Here is a 22,525-nt window from a genome sequence, read left to right on the forward strand (position 1 = left end):
CCCTGCTTTGCAAATCTGACAGTTAAAGCTGTGGGTTACTTAATGCAGCTACTCCTGGGTAGAAGTGTTCTTCTGTTTTACCTGGAGAGTCCCCATATCATGTGAGCTAAACTACCCCTCAGGCTTGTTGCTTGTGGTTGGATTATTGCTGATGACACTATTGGGTACAAGGGAGGTAAATGGCTCTTCTCCACAAATAAACAAGAGCAGTTTTGTGACGTTTGACCTGAGCATTCCCCTTGTGGGCAAGGAGCTGTTGCTGGAGAGCAGCACTGCCCTTCTTTAGAGCCACCCTGGTGCACAGAACTCTGACTGCGTGAGGGCTGGGGAAGGGGAAACATAACATGTTTGCTTGCTGTGCTGCTTCTAGCCAAGTTCAGAGGCAGTCTTTCCTCCCTCCTGCAAGGAAAGTAAGTGGCTCAATTAGGCGAGGTGACCATGCCTGCACTGAGTCCGGGCAGGTATAGGAAGAGCTTCCAGGCATACTCTCACCTTAGGCCACCCTGACCACTGTTCAGGCTGCAGTCTTATGGTGATGAGCTGCTTCCTTGGAGTCCTTTCTTTGCCACTTGCTGTGTCTGAGGAGGTGGAGGTTTATGCACGGTGGGCGTTTCCAGGAGAGCTATTCCCTGCAGGCAAGCAGCTGAGCAGGGAAAAGCGCCAGGTTTCCTTCTGAGAAGTCTGAAATCCATGTGGTCCCTTCTCCAAGGGTTTTGGTTGCCATCATGATGTCTTGGTTCCCTTCTGCCACTCTCCTACTCTGCCCAGCAGGCGGAAAGGGGCACCCTGGTGCCACTGCCATCAGCTCCGTGTGCCAGGCAGATGGTCCAGGCTCTAACCCTCTGCATTTCTCTTTCATTGCAGATGGCGCGCCCGATTCAAGTGAAACCCGCAGACAGCGAGAGCCGTGGAGGTAGTTGTAATCTCTCCTTGTTTCTCCTTTGGCGGCTTTGTGCTTGTGAGGGGGACCAAGCAAAGAGACAGGCTCCTGCCCTGGCCTTCCTTTCCCTGCAATCTGTATGAAGGGATGTTTGTGTGTGGCAGGGATTTGTGGGGGCAGGAGGAGACTCTAGGGGTAGGCTTTGATGAGGAGCCTTCAGCTTGGCACAGCAGGAAGCTGAGAGCATCCCAAGTCCTAAGGGTAATAACGTGGCTGCCCACTTCACTCTTTTTCCCAGCCCTTTGAGCCTCATGATGTCTGCCCCAGGTTACTGAAGCAGGCATGCACTTCAGTGTATGGCACCAGGGGTCCTGGAGGGTAGGGTGTAAGCAGTTGGGAAGAGGTTTCTTCATTCTTATACCTGATCAGCCCAATACAAGCCAGATCCCTGCAGCAGCACTGGCTTTTTAACCTGTTCAGTTTACTGCTCTGCAGCTGATTGTCCTGTCTGCAGCTCACTTCTCTGCCTCCCCCATCACTGCTGGACTGTCTCAGCCTCTCCGCTCTCAGTCCTGCAGGAGCCCCCATCGCACTGTCAGGGCCCAAGTGCTGTTGCAGAAGATAGCATGTGATGGAGACATAGTGTCTAAAGGGAAAGGATCCTGGGTTTAGGCCTGAGGTGAGGTGGAGGTGGTGTCAGCCTGTAGGGGACCAGCTTGGTTTAGAGCAGCACATACCAGGTAGTTCAGAGCTGGAAGGTTTCAACAGGAGAATCTCTGTTAATTTAATGGGGAGCTCACAGCAGCTCAGATGCCTCCTCCAGGTGGAGAAGGTTTGCAACTCCAGCCCTTTCCAAATTTATGAACGCCTATTGCTGCTTTTCCTTGTCTTACTGATACATTTCTTTTCCTCTTCTCTCCATTCCTGCATCTGCCTCTCCATGCCTTGTGCTGTTGGTGCTGCCTCTGAAAGCAGTTTAGTAGTGGGGAGAGGAGAATTTGTGTGAGACTGTTTGTCCTGTAGGGCAGCATATCCTGCATGCTGTGTTTAGATTTGGAAGGCTTTTGTTTTAAATTTTAAGGGGTCACTTCCAAGCAATTTGTAGTGACTTTCAATTATTGCACTGGCAGGAACATGAGATATATTTTACATGAATGTGTGTATTTATGGTTGTGTAAAAAAAAGTTTATCTGTTTAAGTCAGATCATTTTTCCAAATAGAATCTGTGACTTTTCATTATTTACTTCAGGGATAAGACACCTGATTTTTACTGAAGTCTGAGCATTTTTATTCCCTTGGGCTATACTGAGAATCCCAGACATGCCACCACCTACAGACCCGCTCCTTTTCAAAAGAGCCATAGCTTAAGCCTCCCAAAGAAACTGGCATACCTAAAACACATAGGACTGGATTCATCTCACCTTACTTCAGCCCCTGGGTTCAGGGTTGAGTTTAAGGTCCTTGTCCATGCTACAGACAGTAAAAAGAGACCAGTGCCTTCAGGGTGATCACTCTCTCCCTCTTGACACTGGTACTAAGAGTGGATGAGCTGTTCTTTAGAGGTGCCTGCAATGGGGATAGAAGCAGCTGACTGCTCACTGACACCTCATATTGCCTCTAGATACAACCATTAGGTGGTCAATCCTTCCCCCACCACATTGATTTTAAAAATTTGCACCCCAGATTTCTAATTAATTCAGAAATTGTGTAATTGTATCTGAGGTTATTCCTAATGAGTCTTAAAAACACCAAACAAGCATAGAAGACTAGGAAAGCCTTTGCCAGTCATACCCATAACTCAACATCACAGAACCATTACATATACACACTGGCAGATCCCATGCACTCTCAGGCTGCAAGTCATGGCTGCGTAGCAACCTTCACAGCCAACACAGAGACACAGACAGATGTACCTACAGATGGATGCCCCATGTGTGCACTGTTTTACAAATACATACATGTGCCCACTTGACACACACATTCGTAGGCAAACGCACACGTTTACCTTCACCAGTACCACCCAAGCACAGCTGACGCCCCTGCGTTAAGCCCTCACAAAACAGCAGTAAAAATATACCAGGCAATTCAGGCTGTGAACAGACCGACCACTACAGCTTTGTTTTCTTAACAGTTTGTGTCTCTTTGATAAGCACAACTCCGGAATCTCTGGTGTCTAATACTAGGCTGAGGTAATTTCTGCAGTCTTTATTTTGCTGGTGGGGCACTACTATGAACTCTCTTCTATACACAGCCACCTAGTATCACAGAACGTGTTGCAACTTAACATCTCTAATGCCTAAGCTCCTCTGTTAAACTGAGCTGAAAGAGGCCAACAGGTTCAAAAACAGGATGTTGATTTGGAGGCAAGCTTTTGGTCAAAGCATTGGGCTCTGAAATCTCTAAGCTTATGAAAAGTGCCACTGTCTCTAATGACTGCAAACATCAGGGAGTCAGCTCTGCTTTCCATGGAGAAGGTCATAGAGAAGAGCAGCCTTTGGAGTCTGAACACTGGCCTCCCTCTAGCACATGTGCCCAGTTTCCTTCCAGCTTCACTGCAGAGCTCAGAAACGAGTAGCTCCCACAGGATCCATGACAAACTGGAATTTTTCCTGAGGCAGAAGCAGCATCAAGACAGCACCCTATATTTATCTGAATCAGGTTGCTCTTTCCAGAGGTTTCTGTTATGATGTTCCACTTGTCAGAGAAGCGGATGAGCAAGTTTGCAGATATGGGAAGAGCCATTCCCTATAGCAATAGCCCTACACTGGCAGGAGGTAAAAGAAAGATTTGGGGCAGGGCAGAACTGCTTGGACTAGGAATTTATCAAGGGAACAACTTCATGCATCAGTGAGGCTCTGTTCTGCATTATCCTCAAAGAGAACCTCTTTTATCCTCTCCAGGGACTGACATCTCTCAAATTAAGCACCCTGAATTAAGTACATGAAGTTAGGGCACCAGGATTTGTCTCCTGGTCTAAGAGATGCTGATTTTTGTGCCATAGGGGCAGTTTTGGCCAAGCCCTGCAGGGACTTGTGGGGATACCTGGATGCTCAGTGTTACTGCAACCCTGCAGAAGGAGTTCACTAATTAAAAGATGCTGTCTGCATTAGTTCAGAAGGGGACCTGTGATTCTGGCACAGGCTTTACCAGCTCTTTCCTCCTTTCCCTCACGCCCCTGATGAGGCTGGGAGTGCTAGGAGGAGATGGAGTGAGGGGGCAGAGGAGCTTGACTGTGCTTCTTGCGAGACCTGGAGCACTCTGCTGCACTGATGTGATGTGACAGCTAGCCCAAGCCCATTAGCACTGCCTTAGAGACAAGGAAGGTCTCTGCATACCCAAGGAGATTTGCTGCATCCTGTCCATAGCCAACTGTTTGAGTAGGCTTCCTCCCTCTCCCTGACCCTTGCTGCTGACAGCAGCTAGCCAGGTGACCTAAATCCACTGGGTTTAAAGAGGAGCAGTGTCCAGTGCTTGTGTGCTCTCCTCTCTTTCTCATGGCCAAAGCATTCAGCCTTAACCCCTCGCTTGTTCCTGTGGTATCTTCATCAGTGACCTGCTCTGCACTGGCCCTTCTCTTGCTGCCTGGGTGACTGACTGTGCCCAGACCATGTTTCCATGGGAACTCAACAGTCAGAGATCAGAGACAATTTTCCTGATTGTTGGACAGCATGGGAAATTGCCAATCAGAGGGTGAAAAACAAGAGCTGGAGAGAAAGTGAAGAAAAAATGGCAGGAGGAGGGTGTGCTGTTACAAACTGGGGAGAGGAGCTCTTCCAGAGCTGCACGAGTCCCTGCTGGGGAGCCAAAGGAGCCAGTGACCCACAGCAGTGGCTTGAGGACGCCACCTGATTTGGGATCGACCATTTTACAAGTGGTTTCAGCAGACATCAGGTGAAAGGGCTTGCAAGGTTTTGGCCCAGTTGTGGAGAGATGAGACAGCTTAGTTATTGGTAGGGGAATGCCCCTATCTGGAAGCTGCCCGAAGTGAGAGGGCACTAGATCGTCGTTTGGGCTCCAACACACAGAGAAGGAGAGAGATCAGCAGCAGAGGAGCCCTTTCACAGCTTCCCAGTTGCTGCAAAGGGGTATCCCATGGGAATAAGCCTGGATCCTTTTCCTACAATCTTGGGAACTGGGCTGTGTGAAATGAAAATAACTATGAAAAAATCTTACGCTGTCAGTGACTTCACCCCCTTCTAATATTGCTGTTCTGGGCATTCAGAAAAGATTCAAAACCAATAGGTGTGTTTCTTTATGTTTGCCTTTACAGCTTGAGTCCCTAAGGTATCACAGTTTTAACCTGTTCTACATAGCCAGGAAGGCTGGCATTTTTTTCTTTCAAATTCAAAACAGAAAAGCTGAAATTCCCACATAAACACAGGACTTCCAAAACGTTCACTTAGTGAGCCCTGTCAGACAACAGAAGACCTGCAGTAAGACTGCAAGAATGGAGACTAGCATCCACTGCTTCAGTGGACCTTTCCCAAAGTGCAGGGTAAAAAAAAATGCTTTTGATCCAACAGAAATGGCATGAGGAGGGAACCACAAGAATTATCCAGGAAATTTCAAGACCCTCTGAAGGAGAAAGCAACTAGTAACTCATAGTTTTGATTGCAAGTTGACAAGGTTCCTTTTTGTTCAGTGCCTCCATTGCAAAGCTGTGGCCTCTTGCATCCATTAGACTGTTGCTTAGTGGAGGCTTAAGCTTTGGGTGGCTGTGGTAACCATTAGGTCTTTGCACTGAATTAGTCGTCAGCCAAAATTGGAACCACTTAGCCGACTCTCTACTGGTTACCCACTATTCTTCCACAAAAACCTCACTTTACACAAAATCAGATCCAGAAGCAAAAGGCCAGCGTTACAAAAGTCACGTTATGTCCATGTAGCTATATGTTCCCCCCATCTAGAGTGCCAGCTTTTTAAATTTCTAATATAACTGACTTTCCAGTTGTCTTGACACCCCCCTTCCACGATCAGACAGCCTACTGGGGTCCCTAAAGAGCAAGGCAAGACCATCAAGTGCATTTCTGGCTGTTAAGTCCTAGTCGACAATTACTTGCATGTTAGTTCAAAGAACAGAGGATTATTTTACAGCATCTAAAGTCAGTACAAATATTTCGCAGTGTGTTTTTCCCCTTTGTTGATGTGTTTTTTGAGGAACTCCCGATATGTTTGCAATCCAAAGGCTGCAGCATGGTGCACATATCTGAAATAAGGCCTGGCTGCAGCTGCAATATAGATTCAGGGCAAAGGAAGGGAGAACACTGCAGAGCTAAAGTGTCCCCTCCCACAGCCAAACTGGGATCACATATGGCACCAGGATTTTAATGGGAGCACAGAGCTACTGCTCCTTTAGTTTCCATTCTCCTCTCCACCTCCCAGTAAATATGTTCCTGACCAGTCCCATTTTTTTATCACTCCCCTTCTGGTCAGATTTTTCACCTTCTCTATGTGCTATTTTTTGGCTGGTTTGCCCACCAGCTTTTCTGAGCTGGCCCTTGGGTGAGGGCAGATGCTGTCTTACTGCTAAGAAGGCAGCTGTACAGCACCTGGTTTATTAGCTACTGTGCCTTGGCTTGGGATTATTGGGCATGGCCAGAGCACTAAATTTTGGATGGACTCAATCAGCTGAAATAGTGTCTCCAAAATGCAACCACTGTCATGCAGGTGCAGGAAGAAATGTAGAAAGAAAAGAATCACAAGCAAAATGGAAGGGGATGAAATTCCTGCAGGTTTAGTTATCCAGGGAATCATGAAAATGGGGAAGCTGGGAAATATGGCCTTTAAGAAATACACAAGGCCATGTATTTCAGCCACTTCCAGTGATATAAATCAGGAGTATCTGTTTGGGACTGGGTAAGAGCCTTAGATGCAACACTTTTAACCCTTTCTCTGTGGTGGATCAAAGTGGCGTCTGTTGCATGTACATCTAGTGCCTAGTGGAGAACTGCGCCTGCATGAGCTTGTGCTTGGGCCCTGTGGGGTGGTGCAGCTGTACAAAGTTGCTCCCTGTGGTATCTGCATGGTGGAAGAGCACATCTGTCTGCACATCCCTCTTGCTCACTGAGGAAGTTTGTTTCTGAAAGCTGGGTCGATGTGCAAGCATGTTCCTGTGCATGCATCAGCCTACCTGCTTGTCCATTAATGTTTTGTGTGTGCGTCTACTTTTCTGCAAGGGACCAGTGGCACGTGTAGATAGATCCTGCATGTGTTCCCAAGTGTGTCTGTGTGTGGCAGAGCGGTGGCGGGAGGCAGCTTGCTTACTTACCTGGGTGGGAACAATCCTCTGAGCCAATGGGTGTAAGGAAGGGGCTGGGGGGGCTTTGCCGGCAGTGTGAATGTGTAATGTATCATCCATTCCTGCCATACATACACACCACCACCCCTGCAGCCTGCTTTGCTGCTGTAGCTCCAAGACCTGTTGTTTTTCAGGTCACTGCACTCTCAAACAGATAGCAGCTTCCTTGCTATTTTCCCTGACGTGTGTCACATTACGTTGGTTTTGTTTGAAGCCAGCCCCTCTGATCGTGTCATTAACAATAAGGAATCCTCTCTCACTAGCTATATCCTGACACCTTTGCTCCTATGGGTCATGTCTCCCCATGCATGTTTGGGGCAGTGAGGGAGGATTGGCACAACCATCTCCTTGCAAAAATGGAGATTGGGCTGGCATTAAGGCTGCGATTTTAATGTTGTGCTGTTTTAATAGCTATTCACAGCAATCTGTGGAGGATGTTGCCCCAACTACTGCTGTGTTTGTGCTTGACTGGATGGCATCAGGCTGTGCGATGGGCCCCTCTGTGTACTGATGGGGGTAAAGAGGGGAAGAAAGCACTGTGCACCTTTCTTCCCACCTCCACACTTGGCCATCCCAACGAAACCATAATCCTTACTTCTCCCTTGCAAGGGAGGAACCCAGAAGGACCCTAATCAAAGTCCTGGATGTGTTGGCCAGCCTTCCACCCCCCGACAGTGTCACACGGGGGGAAGTGAGGACCGTGGAGCTGTTTGTTGGCCCTCACCCAACTGTCTTGCGTTTGGCTGATCCTATGGTGAGGCAAATTGGGACCCAGGATGCCAGGGTTTATTCCCAGGCCTTAGAGGACAGCTCGGTAGACATACTGGTTAGACTGGGGTAGGGAAGGGCAAATTGAATCTAAGATGCTTGGTTACGTAGCAGCTGTGGAAACAGTGATCTTGGAGAGAAGGAAAGGGAAACAGAAGCCAAGGGTCCTGGAATTTATTCGTGTTGCCTGAGTTGGTCTGCTCTGTTTCCTAAGGTACCTCTTGGACTTCGCATACTGTTCAATAAGGGTATAATTGCCCAGGCGGTTTTTCTTATTACCATTTGTGTTGGATCATTCAAAGGAAAGGGCTAATGAATAGAAGGAAATTATTAACCTTCTTTTTCCTTTGGGAAGGGTAGGAGAGGGGAAGCCACAGAAACCTTTGCAAGTGTGAGGAGCTTAGGAGGACCCTGCATACTCACCCCTGGAAGCTTTTCAGCCAACAGCAAATCATTTCCATGCCAGGCATGTTTTCAACACTAGGCTGTTTTGTGCTTAAGTGTCCCAATCCTCCTGCCTTGGACTGTAAGCCTCATAGAAGGTTGATGTTTCTGTGTTTGCCCCTAGGGGACAGGAAGCTCTTTGTGGGCATGTTAAATAAGCAACAGTCTGAGGATGACGTGCTCCGGCTCTTTGAACCATTTGGGGTCATTGATGAATGTACAGTGCTCCGTGGACCTGATGGTAACAGCAAAGGTGTGAACCCCTCTGTGTGTCATGCTCATTTTCCCCCTGCTCTTCAGGTAGCGCTCACCTGCCTCACCATCTGTGCCTCCTTTCCACTGGGGCACTTATTCTCCCACCCCATCTTTATGGGAACCCATATCACAGCCAGGCATAGGAAGGAGGGCAGGAAGAGTTGTCTGCTGCAAGGAAGGATTGGGGAAGATGGGCAGAGACTGAGGTGAAAGGAGGGGAAGCAGAGCACGATGAGTAGCTGAGTTACCAGGATCACTGGTGAGCCTGTTGGCTCAGTCTGGGTCTGCAATTTGAAATGTTTGTAACCACAATTAGGAGTGCATAGAGAATTTGGGGAAGAGGTAATCAGGGGCAAGGGTGGAGGTGGTGACATCATCTATAGAGTATATCACTGAAGTAACAATTTGAGACCCTTCCTGTTTTTTCCAGGATAGAGAATTTGGGATGAGTCATCCTTTTTGTTCCCTGCTTTCTTGGGGTGGCTTTCCTTTGCCCTGCCTGAGATCCAGATACTGTCCCTTGCATGATGATGCAAGGGGCACTTTCACAGCAGTCCTGTCACTGCAATCTCCTGTGCTCTTTCTGTCCCTTTCCAGGCTGTGCTTTTGTAAAGTTCTCATCTCACACAGAGGCTCAGGCAGCAATCCACGCACTCCATGGCAGCCAGACAATGCCCGTGAGTATAAGGCCAGGGTACCTACCTTCTTCCTAATCCTCTTCCCATCACCCTGTTGCAGGGACCTCCCCTCACTGTCCAAAACCATGACAGGTTCAACTGCAGTTTCCAGCTTGTGTGGTTGTGGGGGGGTGGGGGATGTGCTCTTGTCTTTGGGAACCATCCTGTCTCCAGGGCTGGTGTGCGTATCTATGTCTGTCCAGGCTGGTGGTAACAGCAGCTATAAAGGCTAAATAAAAGAGAGACAAGAACCAGGCCATGAATTTGTCTAGGAGATAGCTACCTGGTATAGTTCAAAACCAAGCAGGGTGCAAGCTAATGATTCAGCAACAAGAGCAGTCAAGGACTCCAGTGTCTGAGCTCACTCCCAGCCTTCTCTTATTTAGGCAGTGGAGGAGGCCTCTGGGGCAGGCTGGGTGGGGATGTGAACGCTTTGTGCACTGTGTGGGGTTGTGTAGCTGCAGCTGTGCCTTCTTGCGCAAGCGGAGCTGCAGTTGTGATCTGTCTCTCACAATCTCTAACCTGGATCGAGGCACCTTGTGGGCAGGACAGTGCATTGCTGCAGCAGGGGTATTTCCAGCTGCCGGGAACTGCTCTGCCTATTCAGCCAAGCTTATGGTGGTGGAAGGATGGTGCTTGTGGCTGACGCTGTCCTGGTTGTTCCTGGCTGCACCGTCACCTGGTGAGCGCAGCCAGGGATGTGTGCACCCACTTGTACAGCTGCGTGAGATCCAGGGTGCAAGGGGAAGGGCGGGAGAGGGAAGGGTTGGATGGACGGATGGATGGAGAAGGGCGCAGCACAGGTTCCAGGCAGCTCCCGAGCACTTTCACGCCAATATTTGCTCTTCTGCTCCTCTTCCCACTCCTCTCTGCTGCCTGCTCTGCCCCATCCCACCTTGCCTGACTGCTGACTCTCTGGCTGTCCCACGGCCTCTTCTTCCCCTGCCTCCTCTCTCTGTCTCCTCTCTCTGTGCCTAGGGCGCCTCCTCCAGTCTAGTGGTGAAGTTTGCTGACACAGATAAGGAGAGGACCCTCCGTCGTATGCAGCAAATGGTGGGGCAGCTGGGGATATTCACTCCATCTCTCACCTTGCCGTTCAGCCCATACAGCGCCTATGCGCAGGCTGTGAGTATCACGCGTGTGTGTGTGGGGAAAGGCTGCCCTCTTGGCTGTGGGGCAGCACCATACCTGGGCTGGGAGACCACAAACAGGTCTCTGTAACAAATGCGTGAAAGCTTGCCGGCACCTGGGAGTTATTCCTGGCTTCAGTTTCTCCAGTCAGCAGCCTAGTCTTTGTGCATTTCTCTCCTGGAAGGGGTGACAGGAGAGAGCTGGGACCTTCTCAAAGCAAGTGATGTAGACTGGCGGAGGTGTCTGGGAACAGGTCAAGCATGACCCAGTGTCTTTCTGTCTTGTTTTGAGGACAGCTCAGAGCCATGATTCCTGGGTGATGTCTGCCGGACGCGACAGTCGGCCAACTTGTGAATTCTTCCTCTGGGTCTGTGGCACAAATGTGTGTCTCTGTTTTTGGAGCACCGAGAGAGCCCTGGGCCCAGCTTCATGTGTTCATTTCTCTGCTGAAATTCTCAGGAGGGCCCTAATCCCCCCGGTGCTGTCTTTGGCTCCCAGGGTTTTCTCTCTTGGTTAGTGTGACTGTGAGATTTGCAGGATGCTGGAGAGGGACCAGTGGGTAACAGAGGGTCAGAGGTGTTTCAGCAGTCTGGCTGCCTCTGGCAGGACTGGCTGTTCTTTGGATCTTACTGAGAGAGCCTCCTTGCCTTGGAGCGATGGTGGTGATTCCGTTAATGTTTGAGGTAGGTCCCAACCTCAAAAAGTCACTGATCAGCTGTGGTAGAGCATCTTCTGGGTTGTCTTGGTGACTGTCATTTTCAGAGGTCTCTGCTACGAAGCATAAAGCCCATGGAAGGAGGCTCAGAAATTGCTCAAGGCATGAGAGATGCTTGTGTCAAAGAAAGAAGTCAAAAGTAGATACTGTTACTGAAAGTAATTTTCTGGGGAGGGAGCACAAATAAACCTGTTCTTCTCATATATGTGGACACCTCTTTCACCTCTGGCTTCAGTAGCTATTCGGTGTGTCTCCCATCTACACGACAGAGAAGGAACTGTTTCTCAATTGTTGGCCGTTTCGTCTCAAAGAATGCCCAGAAACTGCCAAATTCCATTTAGATGTGTGGCAAGAGCATGAAGTAGCAAAAGAGGCAATACATCTGAGGCTCCATACTGATGGGGTGGTTTTGGGAACCAAACGTAGAATTTGTCCAACACAGATTATTTGACTCTTCTTGTGTAATGAGGCTGAGAACAGCTATACCATTCCAAACACCAAGGCTTCCAGCAGAAGAATGGTTTAGAAGGGAGAACTGTTTCTGGCCAGACATCAGTATCTCTTGCCAGGACTAGTCTTTTCTATGCAGCCCTGTAATCCACAAGCCAGCTGTACCTGAGGTCTAAGGTTGTAGCTTAGCTCAGCTGTGAGATGATCGTTCTGGTGTGGAGGTGGTGCTAACTTGGGCATGGTATGATGGTGAAGGAGGCAGGGATGGACCGCACGGTGAGGTTATGGTGGCAGTACTTTATTAGGTTATGGTCCAGGATGTTAAGGAAGGAGAGCAGCGGGACCTTCTAGACTCAGTCTTTAAGTACCCTCCAATCTTCAGAAACTCCTGCTGATGACAGGAAGCCAGTCAGACCTCGGCTGTGCTCCCTGCTTATCTGCATCTTCTTTCTCCTCAGTCATCTGTAAATTTGTTGCTTTGATTCTTCACTGGCCTTTCCGCTCTGTGACTTTATTTTGGCTTTTCCCTTGACTCAAGACTCAGCCTGTCTCCCACTCTTTCAGGTTTTTTCCTCCTTTTACTTTCCACTGGTTTTGGTTCTCCTTTCTGAGGCACTGACCTCATACCTGATTGTTTCTTCTCTTGTGTCATCCCAGTCTTTGGTCTCCCTTCTCCTGGAGGAGAGATCCTAGCCAGTTCTCATATGCATACACTGTCCCCATCAGAGGAAGAGGGTATCAACCCTTTGAAATGACATCTAATATCTCTGGAAGTGGGGACAGAATCTCCTTACAGCACCTTCAAATGTCCTGCCATGGGCAGCTCTTGGGAGCTGGGACCTCTGGTAAGCCAGGGCTCAAGGGAACTCCAACACAGTTCATGCTTGCATGGTGCAGGGCTTGGAGTAGTTAAGTGCTGCACCCAAGGTTACTCACAGGCCTGGGAGATGCAACAGAGAGGAGTGCTGCTGGGGTGAACTGGTGCATCACAGACATTGGTTCTTATGTTCACGATTTAATACACCAACAACTTTCTCTCCCTGTCCCCGTGGGATTTGCTGCCTTGCCAAGCCAAAGCAGTCTCCAGAGTACCTGGCCTAGGAAGAAGTTTGGAGCCTGGGTTGTTTAGTTTTTCGGGTTTTTTCAGTTGGATGTTTTAAATTTATATTAATTACATTTTCCTTTAAAAACTGTCTCAAACATTAAATAATCACAAACTATGTTAGGTCTAAAGTTATTCTGATCTATTCAAATATACAACATAAGATACTAAAAATAGTGAAACTGTACATGTTAGCTGATACAGTTTGTAAGAAAAATTCTCATGCTTATCTGGGAAATAAGACTGGCTGAGCATCTGGAAGCAGTTTATTTCAGTGCTTAAACCAGGTTTTGATCCCAGGTGCCTCTTCTGCAAGTGAAAAGTATTTCCTTCATTTCAGTTTATTCAACAAGTTGAATTCAGTGATTAGGTCAGATGAAATCAGGGAACTGATTGAGAACTGAAAAAATAATAATCAATACAAAAAAGGCCTGAAGTCTTAAAAAAGCAGCTAGTGCAATTTGCTAACTGCTTATAATGCTTGAATATTTCTTGTATTTCATAAATCAGTTCCAAACACAAACCAGTTTGTTCGTGCCCCCCCCCATCTTCCTGCTCTTATGGTTCATTATGGTTATTTTATTTAAGTAATGAAAACAATTTCGGAATGGTAGTTTGGTGCATGTGCAGTTGGATGCAGGCCTTGTTCCAGCCAGAGCTTGGCGCAGAACAGTCATTAATGAGAAAAAAAATCAATATTCATCTAGTAAAGAAGAAATGCATTGGTTCCTACATCCTTAAATGGGGACAGTGTGAAGATAGGACTAGAAATATGTGCAGACTGATTGCCATAGGGACACCTTCCTTAGCAGAGTTTTGTGCTCTCAGGAAGGCCACATTTTGCTCTAATCCTGGCTTGGGGGGAGTGGTTCCCAGTAATGTGAGCCCTGCCTGAGTGGAATCACTCCAAAGACAACGTGTTGGCAAAGAGATGAGATGATTTCAGGGCACTTGCTTTCTGGAGTCAAGCGGTAGTGAACCCCTTTGCTGTCAGTCAGTCCTGCCTGCCTGCAGAGACTGTGCTCTGTGGTGTGCCAGAGAGTGTCCCACCTCTGCCCCAAAAAGGGCTCTCCCCTATCCCAGCACTGCCCACAGAGTCAGTTCCACCCCAGCTGGTTGGTTTGTGCCAGTTTACAGACAGCAATGCCATGAAATTCGGCAATTCCTCTTCTTTTTACGCAACAGCAATAATCAGCTTCTGTGTGGAGGAAACGAAGAGAAGGTTTAGCTAGCCGTGAACATTTCAGAGTTACCAGATTCCCCCTCTGAGACCTGGGCCAAACTTTTGGCTTACTGACTCAGCCATTTGTGGATGAGGCAGGTTACTTGAGTGCTGTGTATTTATGTTGCAAAGCAGACAGTGGGATACAGCTGTCGTTAATGTGAGGATTTGTGTTTTTCTTGGGTTTTGCCATGTGCCACCCCCCAGCTCCTCCTGTGGAATTGTAGAGTTTCCAGAGAACTGTGCCTGTGCCTCCCCTGCTCTTGCTTGATGGTGAAGGCTTATAAAGGGGCTAGGTAATTTTGCATCCAGAACTAAGTCTTTGTTGCCACTGTACTCCGAGCGCAGTCTGATTTAATCTTACGCTCCAGAGCACCAACTGATGGCCAAATAGGACTGGAAGGATCTTTCTCTTTCTCCTCCTGCGGGGCCAGAAGGAGCTGCCATCCCAGGGTGCAGGCCACTGCCAGAGGAAAGACTGAGCTCAGTGGATCACGGGGCAGACCTCAGATGGCAAAGCGTGCCATGGGAGCTGGGCCCGGGTGGACACCCTGTTGTACGCAGGGTGCACGGACGAGAACGAGCTCCACGTGTCTCCCAGCAGCACGGTCTCCTTGTTGAGGCCGGGCAAAAGGAGAGCGATTTGGGCCCCGTTCCGCAAGGCAAAGCTGTGTTATAATACCTGGCACTGTCCCGGGAGAAGTGGCAGCGCTGGGAGAAGGGGCCGTGGCAGTGGCCGGCAGAGCGGTAGGGCCTGTGGTGCCAGGGTGCTGCTGGCTGCAGGGGCGCAGCCCGCTCCCCCCCCCCCTTCCCCACTGCAGGAGCGCTCCGAGCGGGAAGGGCCCTCGCTGGTGGCCCGGCGCGCAGCCGGGCGAGCGAAGACTCCCCCCGGGCCGCCGGCTTGCGGAGGGGGCGAGGGTGGGCGGAAGGCGCCCGGCTGTGGCCGCGGCTCGGCGGGGGACGCCCGGCCGCGGGGCAGGAAGCTGCGTGCAGAGCTCGGGCGCTCCCCGGCACGGCCCTGCCTGGGCAGGGGCGGCCCCAGGCCCACCTCGGGGCCCCCGGGCGCGGGGGCGCCGGAGGCCGCCGCCCGCCCCGGCCGGACCCGCGGCGTGGCTGGAGGCCCCGGGGCGGGCGGCGGGAGCCCGGCGACCCCCGGTGGCGGCTGGCGGGGGTGGCGAGGCCGCGGCTCGGGCCCGGCGTCCCCGAGCCCTGCCCGCGGCTGCGGTGAGGCCCCGGCGGCGGGAGGCCCGGGGCCGCGGGTGGCCCTGAGCGGAGCGAGGCCCTGAGCAGCGCGGAGCCTTGACTGCGCGGTCCTGCCTTGCAGCTGATGCAGCAGCAGACGACAGTTCTCTCCACCTCCCACGGCAGCTACCTGGGCCCAGGCGTCGCCTTTTCTCCCTGCCACATCCAGCAGATGGGTGCCGTCAGTCTCAACGGGCTGCCAGCTGCTCCTCTGGCACCAGCATCAGGTGAGGGCCTGGCATGGGCCAGGACGCAGCGAGTCCTTCACTGCCAGTGAATGTCCTGCCCCAGCACCCAGCACGGTGCTCACACAGGTACAACGGCTCCCACATAGCTCCAGGCTCAGCATCTGTATTAGGCCACTCGTTTCTAACAATGCAGCCTCTGAGGACAGCAGTCTCTAGCTCCGTGCAAATTTCGGCAACCTCCCTGACACCTCATGCTTTCAACACACATCCTTGTGCCCTACTGCTGTTCCACTCTGCTGCTGTTTTAACCTTGGATGTAGTAAAGAGGGACCAGGTTCCCAGGATTGCACCTGACTGGGTGCAGCAGTACTATTATTCATTATCACCATCCCCCACTAACAGTATCAGCAATGATGCATATTGGGTTTGAACACCTGGCAAGAACAGGGCTGTATCATGCTAGGTGTTGTACAAACCTGGATGAAAAATGTTCCATCCCAAAGCTCTGACACCAGCCAGGACTAGCAATGCTGCGCACTCTTCTCACTCGTGCTGCCTCTAATTTTGTGAAGGCTCCATGTGCCAACTAGAAGAGATAATAGCTTCCTAACCAGCAGTCTTGCTAGGCAGATGGAAGGAGGGAGGGTGGGCTTTGCAGGGCCTCGTCTCTCATGGGATGTCCTCTCTTCTTGCTCTACAGGGCTACATTCACCACCCCTCCTGGGAACAGCAGCCATGCCGGGACTGGTGGCACCCATTTCAAATGGATTCACTGGAGTGGTACCATTTCCAAATGGGCATCCAACCTTGGAAACAGTTTACACCAATGGCCTTGTGCCATACTCAGGTACAGAGAGCAGGGAAAAAGAAAACCATCCCGAGACCTCAGAAACTGCAATTAGCTCCTCTTTTCTTGATTCCCCACACAGAACACTTTTTCTAGCTCCCTACCGGCTGGGCACTGAGACTCACTTCGTAGGGGGGTTGGAGGGAGAGGGACAGAGACAACCCATGAGTGACTCCCTTTGCTGAGCTTCTGATTATGTTCTTCTCTGCAGCCCAGAGCCCTTCAGTAGCGGAGACTCTGCACCCAGCCTTCACAGGAGTTCAGCAGTATGCAGGTACCAGCTTCTCTTGTCTCCCTCAGGCCCTTGTGTGGCTGACCAGATCCTCAGGTAAACAGTTTGTTCTGTCTCCCTGGAATACAGCTGTGTATCCAACCACTACCATCACCCCCATTGCTCAGAGCATCCCTCAGCCACCTCCCATCCTGCAGCAGCAACGAGAAGGTGAGGAACAGGGTGGGAATGTGTGTGTCCAGTTCTGGTGGGGGGGGAGCGGTGTTTGTGTAGCTCGTTTTCTGCACCACAGAACCAGTGGAGAGGAGACAGCACTAATCTTTGTCCACTCTAATCTTTAATACTGGAGCTGGGTTACGGAACCAACCATGTCCCTGCAGTGAGTGGACTGGAAGGGTTCAGAGGATGCTTGTCATGCAGACTTTCTGAGCTCACCCCTGGCCAGGTGCTGCCAAGTACAAAGGGGACAGCAAGCACTAGAACACCAGGCTTTGACACCAAAGGGTACAGAGTCAGCACCTTCCCTACACAGGCCGGGGAAAAGAGCACTTCCCCCTCATCTTTACTTATGCCAGAATGACACTGGAACCAGTCAAACCAGCCTCTCCAACATACTTGTCCTCTCTCTTCAGCCTTCCTAGCCTCCTGAGTTTGTTTTTCAGCTTATTTCAAAACTGGCCTGGACAGAATTTGGAGGCAAAGGCATTCTCTGTCTGTTCCTGCTTCATACAGCAGGTGTCATCGAAGGAACAGCTCCTTGTGCTCATTAGATTCACAGGGAGCAAGCGAAGGAGCGGACAGGACCAGGTCAGCCCATAAATCAGATGTGTGGCAATCCAGATTTCTGGTTGAGGCTGCAGCTTCTGGGCTGAAGGCAGCCACTGCATAGCTGTGGGCAGGGAATGTGAGAGCAGCAGCTTTCACATAACAGTGTCTGATACTCTCCTAGGACTGGGAGAGCTATGAACAGGGAGTTGTCACATCAGCTAATTTCCTTTCAGCAAAACAACACCCAGACACTCACAGTTGTGTCCAACACTCCACATGGGAATTGGGCAAACTGTGAAAGTGAATCTGTTCTCCAGAAACTCTAGCTCTGCATATTGCCTCCTATCTGCTCTTAGAACCCTTTGTGGACCAGTGATAAGAGAGACAAGCAAGGGGAGGTCAAGACAGAAGGAGGCAGTGCTGGGGTTCTCCTCCAGTGCTGTGCTCTGAGTTGAGGCCATTTCTCTTCCCCTTCCCTTTGGGGGCTCTGTTTGGTCCATCCCTATTGCCCCCATGCCTGCAGGTCCTGAAGGCTGCAATCTCTTCATCTACCATCTCCCTCAGGAGTTCGGAGACAATGAGTTGATGCAGATGTTCCTGCCCTTTGGCAATATCATTTCCTCCAAGGTATTCATGGATCGTGCCACCAACCAGAGCAAGTGTTTTGGTGAGTGCTGATGCCAGTGGGCAAGGGAAGCATAATGGATAACGAGGACACTCGTGCAGTGGGCATGGCACCAACAGTGCCATTACTATGCATGCCTGTGTCCTGTCCTTCAGGTTTTGTAAGCTTTGACAACCCATCCAGTGCACAGACTGCTATCCAGGCCATGAATGGCTTCCAGATTGGCATGAAACGTTTGAAGGTGCAGTTAAAACGACCCAAGGATGCTAATCATCCCTACTGACAGCAGTGAGCAAGCAGGAGTCGCTTCTGCAGCACAGGTAAAGCTGGCATCATCACAGCACAGTTCCTACACAGTGCTGGCCAGTGTCAGGGGCCAGCAAGGTCTGGCTGCTCCCTGTGGGGTGGGAAGCCAGGAGCTGAACACAGTAACACAGCTAGCAGGGCAGAGGCCTCGCCTGCCAGGGCCCAGCCCCAGCACCTAAGCAAGGTGACCAGGGCAGGCCTGGAGATGATGGCCAGGTTCAACCAAGAGTCTAGATCATCAGGCAAGTTTGTGGCAATGAGGCAGGCCCAAGGTCAAGCCAGAGAGTCAGTCTGCTTGCTGGTCAAGATCAGGATCAGGTCTGGTGAAGGTAAACAGGGTCAGACATAGTCCAGTGATTGCCAAGCAGGTCTATAATGAGAATAATAAACAGATCCAACATCTAGATGGGAAGACAATCAAGGGTTGGCGTCCAGATAACAAGATCCATGGACAGAAACGGTCCATGGACAGGTGGAGACTGGCACTTCCACCATATAGCTCAGACAAGGACTGAAGGCACAGGTCTGAGCTGTAATGAGAATCCTGGGCCCATGGACAGAAAGCTGGTCAAGGCCATTAAAACCCATTAGTGCACTCAGGGCCCTGACAGGCAGATGGGTTCAAATTACCTGCCTGTGGCTAAGCATGGTTTCAGTCTTTCTGACTGCTCCCAAAAAACATTCATCTTCCTAAAAAGGTTTTAAAACCCAGTAGTTTTGTTTTCAGTTGCTACATGTACCTGGAAATTTGTCTGCAGAGAATGCTTTCCAGGTTAAAAAAGGACAATCCCATGATTCACAAGCATTACAGAAAAGCAGAGAAAAGGTGAGACCCTGAAGGGCCACAGAAAGAGCTGCCTGACGTGAGAGCTGGCTGTCAAAGAGCTAGCTCCTATCAGCCAACAGGCTGGGAGCAAGGGAGGGCTGATCTTGGTCCCTTCTAACTGGGGTCATCTTCCTCCACGTTAAGCAACAGCGACTCAAAGCCAGAGGTTTGCATAGATGTCTGCCTAACCTCCCAATTCCCTCCCTCCTCCCTTTCTATTCAGGTGAAGGGAAAGTCCAGAGGAAGAATTTCTGCTTCAGGTTGATTTACAGAGAGGCCAGTAAATTTATCAACTCTTTTGACACCACCCCTTTCCTTCCTCTGCTCCCCACCTACCCACCCCATCCTCCTGCCCTCCTCCCCAAAACATGCAATTAAAGAGAAGGCTCAATATCTGCCCAGCAGGAAGATTCTTGCCACAACGGACTCTCATATTTGCTGCTAATGTGGTGCATAGCAAAGGGACCAGAAAACCAGCAGCACCTGGGGACCTGAAGCTCTTCCTCTTGGGGTATGCCTGGAGTACATGGACCAAGAAAACCCACTGGTGTGTCTCTAGGTTACTGCAGTGATGTATGGAAACAGCTCCGTCCCTCCCTTCCTCCCACCCTGTCTCCTGGCCCTTTCATAGTTAAATATAAATATATATATATACAGTCTCTATTTTTTTTTAAAGTGGCTCACAGGACCAAACTTTTCCATTCAGAGACTGACTCCTTGCAAGAGGGATTGGAAGTTAAGTGTTTACCTTTGCAACAGTGTTTTCTCAACAAGCACTGCAGATAGGCCTGAACATTTTGAGAGGATGCTTGGATGGACAGAGAGCAAGAGAGAGAGCAAGCGCATCTCTCTGCTCAACATTAGCAAGAAGCAAGGAAAAAGAGAACTACATACCTCCAGGATTGGGGCGCAGCCAGCTGCTCTGCTCGAGTCACTCATCCACCGACCTTAGCACCAGCCTGGTTAAGGATCTCAAGAGCTCTCAGTCTTACCTTTCCAAGGGCTTCTGCAGACAAAGCTCCTGGAATTTGGTGCCAAAGCCTAACCTTAGCAACTCCTCGATTAGGCTGAAAGCACAGGAAACGAGTCCCTTTACCTACAGGAACTGTACTGCCTCCCCACACGTGGCACAGATCCGTATTTCATAGCTCTCCATGGTAACGGAGCATTTTCTTGATCAAGGCAAGAGAAGATGAGAGAATGTGAGCAGATGCAATCTCCAAAACAGAGTGACAGAAGCCTCCCAGGGGCTACACACTGCCTCCCCATGTTGGAAGTAACCTAACGCTGGTTAGCGGGCAGTTCCGATTCCCAGATGAAACGGGACATCTTCTCCATCAGAATTTAGAGATGACTCACCTCTCACACCCTCTGCAAAGCTTTTCGAAGCAGACACAAGGATAGTATGATGGAAGAGGGTTGCCATTCTGGTTTTTTCCCTACCACCCCCTACAAAGGACAGATTATACATTATGCAGCATATATAGATACAGCTATATACACATACACTTAAGCACAGAACATAGTTCAGAGCTTGATTTAACAAAGATCCCCTGAGGCCGGGGGGGTGTGCGTCATACTGACAAGGCATAGCCCTTGAAATAGTCTCTTTAAGTTTCTACCAAAATAAGGAAAGAAAAACGTAACGAACCAACCCCACAAACCTTCTGAATGATTAGTTTCAATATTCCAGAGTTTGATAAGGTACCAAGAACATTCCCCGTTGTGTGTGTGTGTGTGTGTGCGTGCGCACGTACGTGCATGTGCACGTTCAAACATGAACAGAGGGTTGGTGGAGAAAGGTTAATGCAGTTGATAAAGTGAGATATGGGGACTTTAGAGAACCTCAGTCAATTCTTATCCTCCTCCAGTTTCCCTTTGTTCAGATGTTTGCGGCACAGTTAAGGACCTTCACATCTCCTCAACCATCCCTCTGTATCTGATGCTGAGAGTTTGAGCAATGGATGAAGCTGTGCGAGTCAGTGTGTTTCTATAGTCCATGTTTACTTACTGTAAATACCATTTTTATACTTAACATCTATTATGTACGTGATTTGTATAATGTACTTTATTTCTGCTACAAGTAATTTCATGAAGTTTAAACTTAATCTAATTTTGAACAAAACAAAAAACAAAAAAAAAAACCCCAACAAATGCAAAATGGGAAAAAAAGGACTTTGGAAATTCTAGGTCAAGCTGGTTTAAAACAAGCATTTACAGTTTCTTCCATCACAGTTACTGATGTGACTGTACAATGTTACAGGTGCGATACAAGCTTCATCAGTGTCAAATTCCTCACTCTGGTAAAAAAAATCTTAAATTTATTTAATAAAAGTTTTACTTGCTAAGTAACTGGGGTTTTACTTCGTGTGTTTGTTGCAAGTGCTTTTAGATAATGCATACACTTGAAGACAATCACCAAAGGCCTGGGGCAAGGAAAGTCTGTTTCCATTCAGCAAATCATCTGTGCAATCAGTTAAAAAACATTTCACAGGGGGATGGATGACAGAGCTCGAGTCCTACAGAATACAACCCTGCCTTACTCTGAACACCACACAGTGTCCCTGTGTCTCTAAGAAGGCTGTCTGTGGATTTTTGTTCCAGTCTGCAGTGTATGATCCCCAAAATGCAAGTTTGTTATATTAGGCCAATTCCAATGAATGAGTTTAGCAGCCAAGCTCCAGCAGAGCTAAACACAAACCAGTCACAGCTCTTGTGTGCAGATACCAGACACCTCTTAAGAACTCCTATGTACTCTGCTCACACTTGAGAGAACAAAAACAGCACCTTGGAGGAAATCAGTTGAGAGCCAGAGCCCAGCCCATCTGGTGCTATGCACAGAACCAGGGAAAGTGAAAGCAAATGCACAGTCTTCATCTCTGCCTTGAAGGTGAGGAACATGCTTGGGGTTGGTACAGAACCAACTCCAGTTGCCATGCCCACAGTTCACCCCCTCCTGTAAAAGCACTAGTTTCCCTGGGACTTTCTACTGCTTTGAAACCCCCATTTAATGGTGCTGGAGAAAAGGAGACCATGAGCAGAGAATGAAATCTAGGACTACCTCAATTTTTGATGCCTCCTTGCCCCTGCACCAACACAATTCTGCAGTGACTGGGCCAAGGTGTATACCGCAAACTGTCATGAGAAGCAGGTAGGTGTGTGTTTTAGAAGGGACAAGTTCAAATGCCAGAGACTGTGAATTGTGGTGAGTTCTTATTTCCACATAGCTTCAGAGAAAGCTTTGTCATGTCAAAAACCAGTCAATGGCAAGGAGAGAGGAAGGAAAATACGCAGCTGGTGCCTGTTTCTGTGATGTGAATAAAATGTGCTTGCGACTAAAAGTGCCACACACCATTCCCAGTAACAAGAACTCAAGCTGCAGTGACATCTCTTTCAGGCACACAAGTTTTTATATTTAGCTCAGAAAAAGAGTGCATTTAGTCTAGCACCTAGCTGCTGTCAACAGAGCAAAGAAGGAGGGGGGCATGCAGTGACCCTTTCGTAAGAAGCTGCCTCTCACCGGCTAGAATGTACCTACCCCTCAACCTG

The 22,525-nt window shown here is 49.4% G+C and overlaps 1 protein-coding gene across 7 annotated transcripts in view; it reads left to right on the plus strand.

Annotated features, from left to right (window-relative positions):
- Nucleotides 1-21,328, plus strand: part of CELF5 (CUGBP Elav-like family member 5) — a 41,406-nt gene extending 20,078 nt beyond the window's left edge. The window contains exons 3-14 of one of the 7 annotated variants that reach the window (XR_012626524.1): nt 865-916; nt 8,515-8,643; nt 9,243-9,322; nt 10,301-10,447; nt 15,267-15,411; nt 16,073-16,219; nt 16,431-16,493; nt 16,581-16,661; nt 17,743-17,886; nt 18,000-18,164; nt 19,200-19,523; nt 19,653-21,328. Coding sequence is in view for 6 of the 7 variants with exons in the window: in XM_074851360.1 (XP_074707461.1) it covers nt 865-916; nt 8,515-8,643; nt 9,243-9,322; nt 10,301-10,447; nt 15,267-15,411; nt 16,073-16,219; nt 16,431-16,493; nt 16,581-16,661; nt 17,743-17,886; nt 18,000-18,127 (1,116 nt within the window). In the remaining variant the exon portion in view is untranslated. Of the gene's footprint in view, nt 1-864; nt 917-8,514; nt 8,644-9,242; nt 9,323-10,300; nt 10,448-15,266; nt 15,412-16,072; nt 16,220-16,430; nt 16,494-16,580; nt 16,662-17,742; nt 17,887-17,999; nt 18,165-19,199 lie in introns of all 7 variants that reach the window. The other 6 variants (XM_074851360.1, XM_074851361.1, XM_074851362.1 and 3 more) reach the window with 6 other exon arrangements.
- Nucleotides 21,329-22,525: the final 1,197 nt, after the last annotated feature.

Source organism: Strix uralensis, chromosome 27, assembly GCF_047716275.1.
Source record: "Strix uralensis isolate ZFMK-TIS-50842 chromosome 27, bStrUra1, whole genome shotgun sequence".
NCBI lineage: Eukaryota > Metazoa > Chordata > Aves > Strigiformes > Strigidae > Strix > Strix uralensis.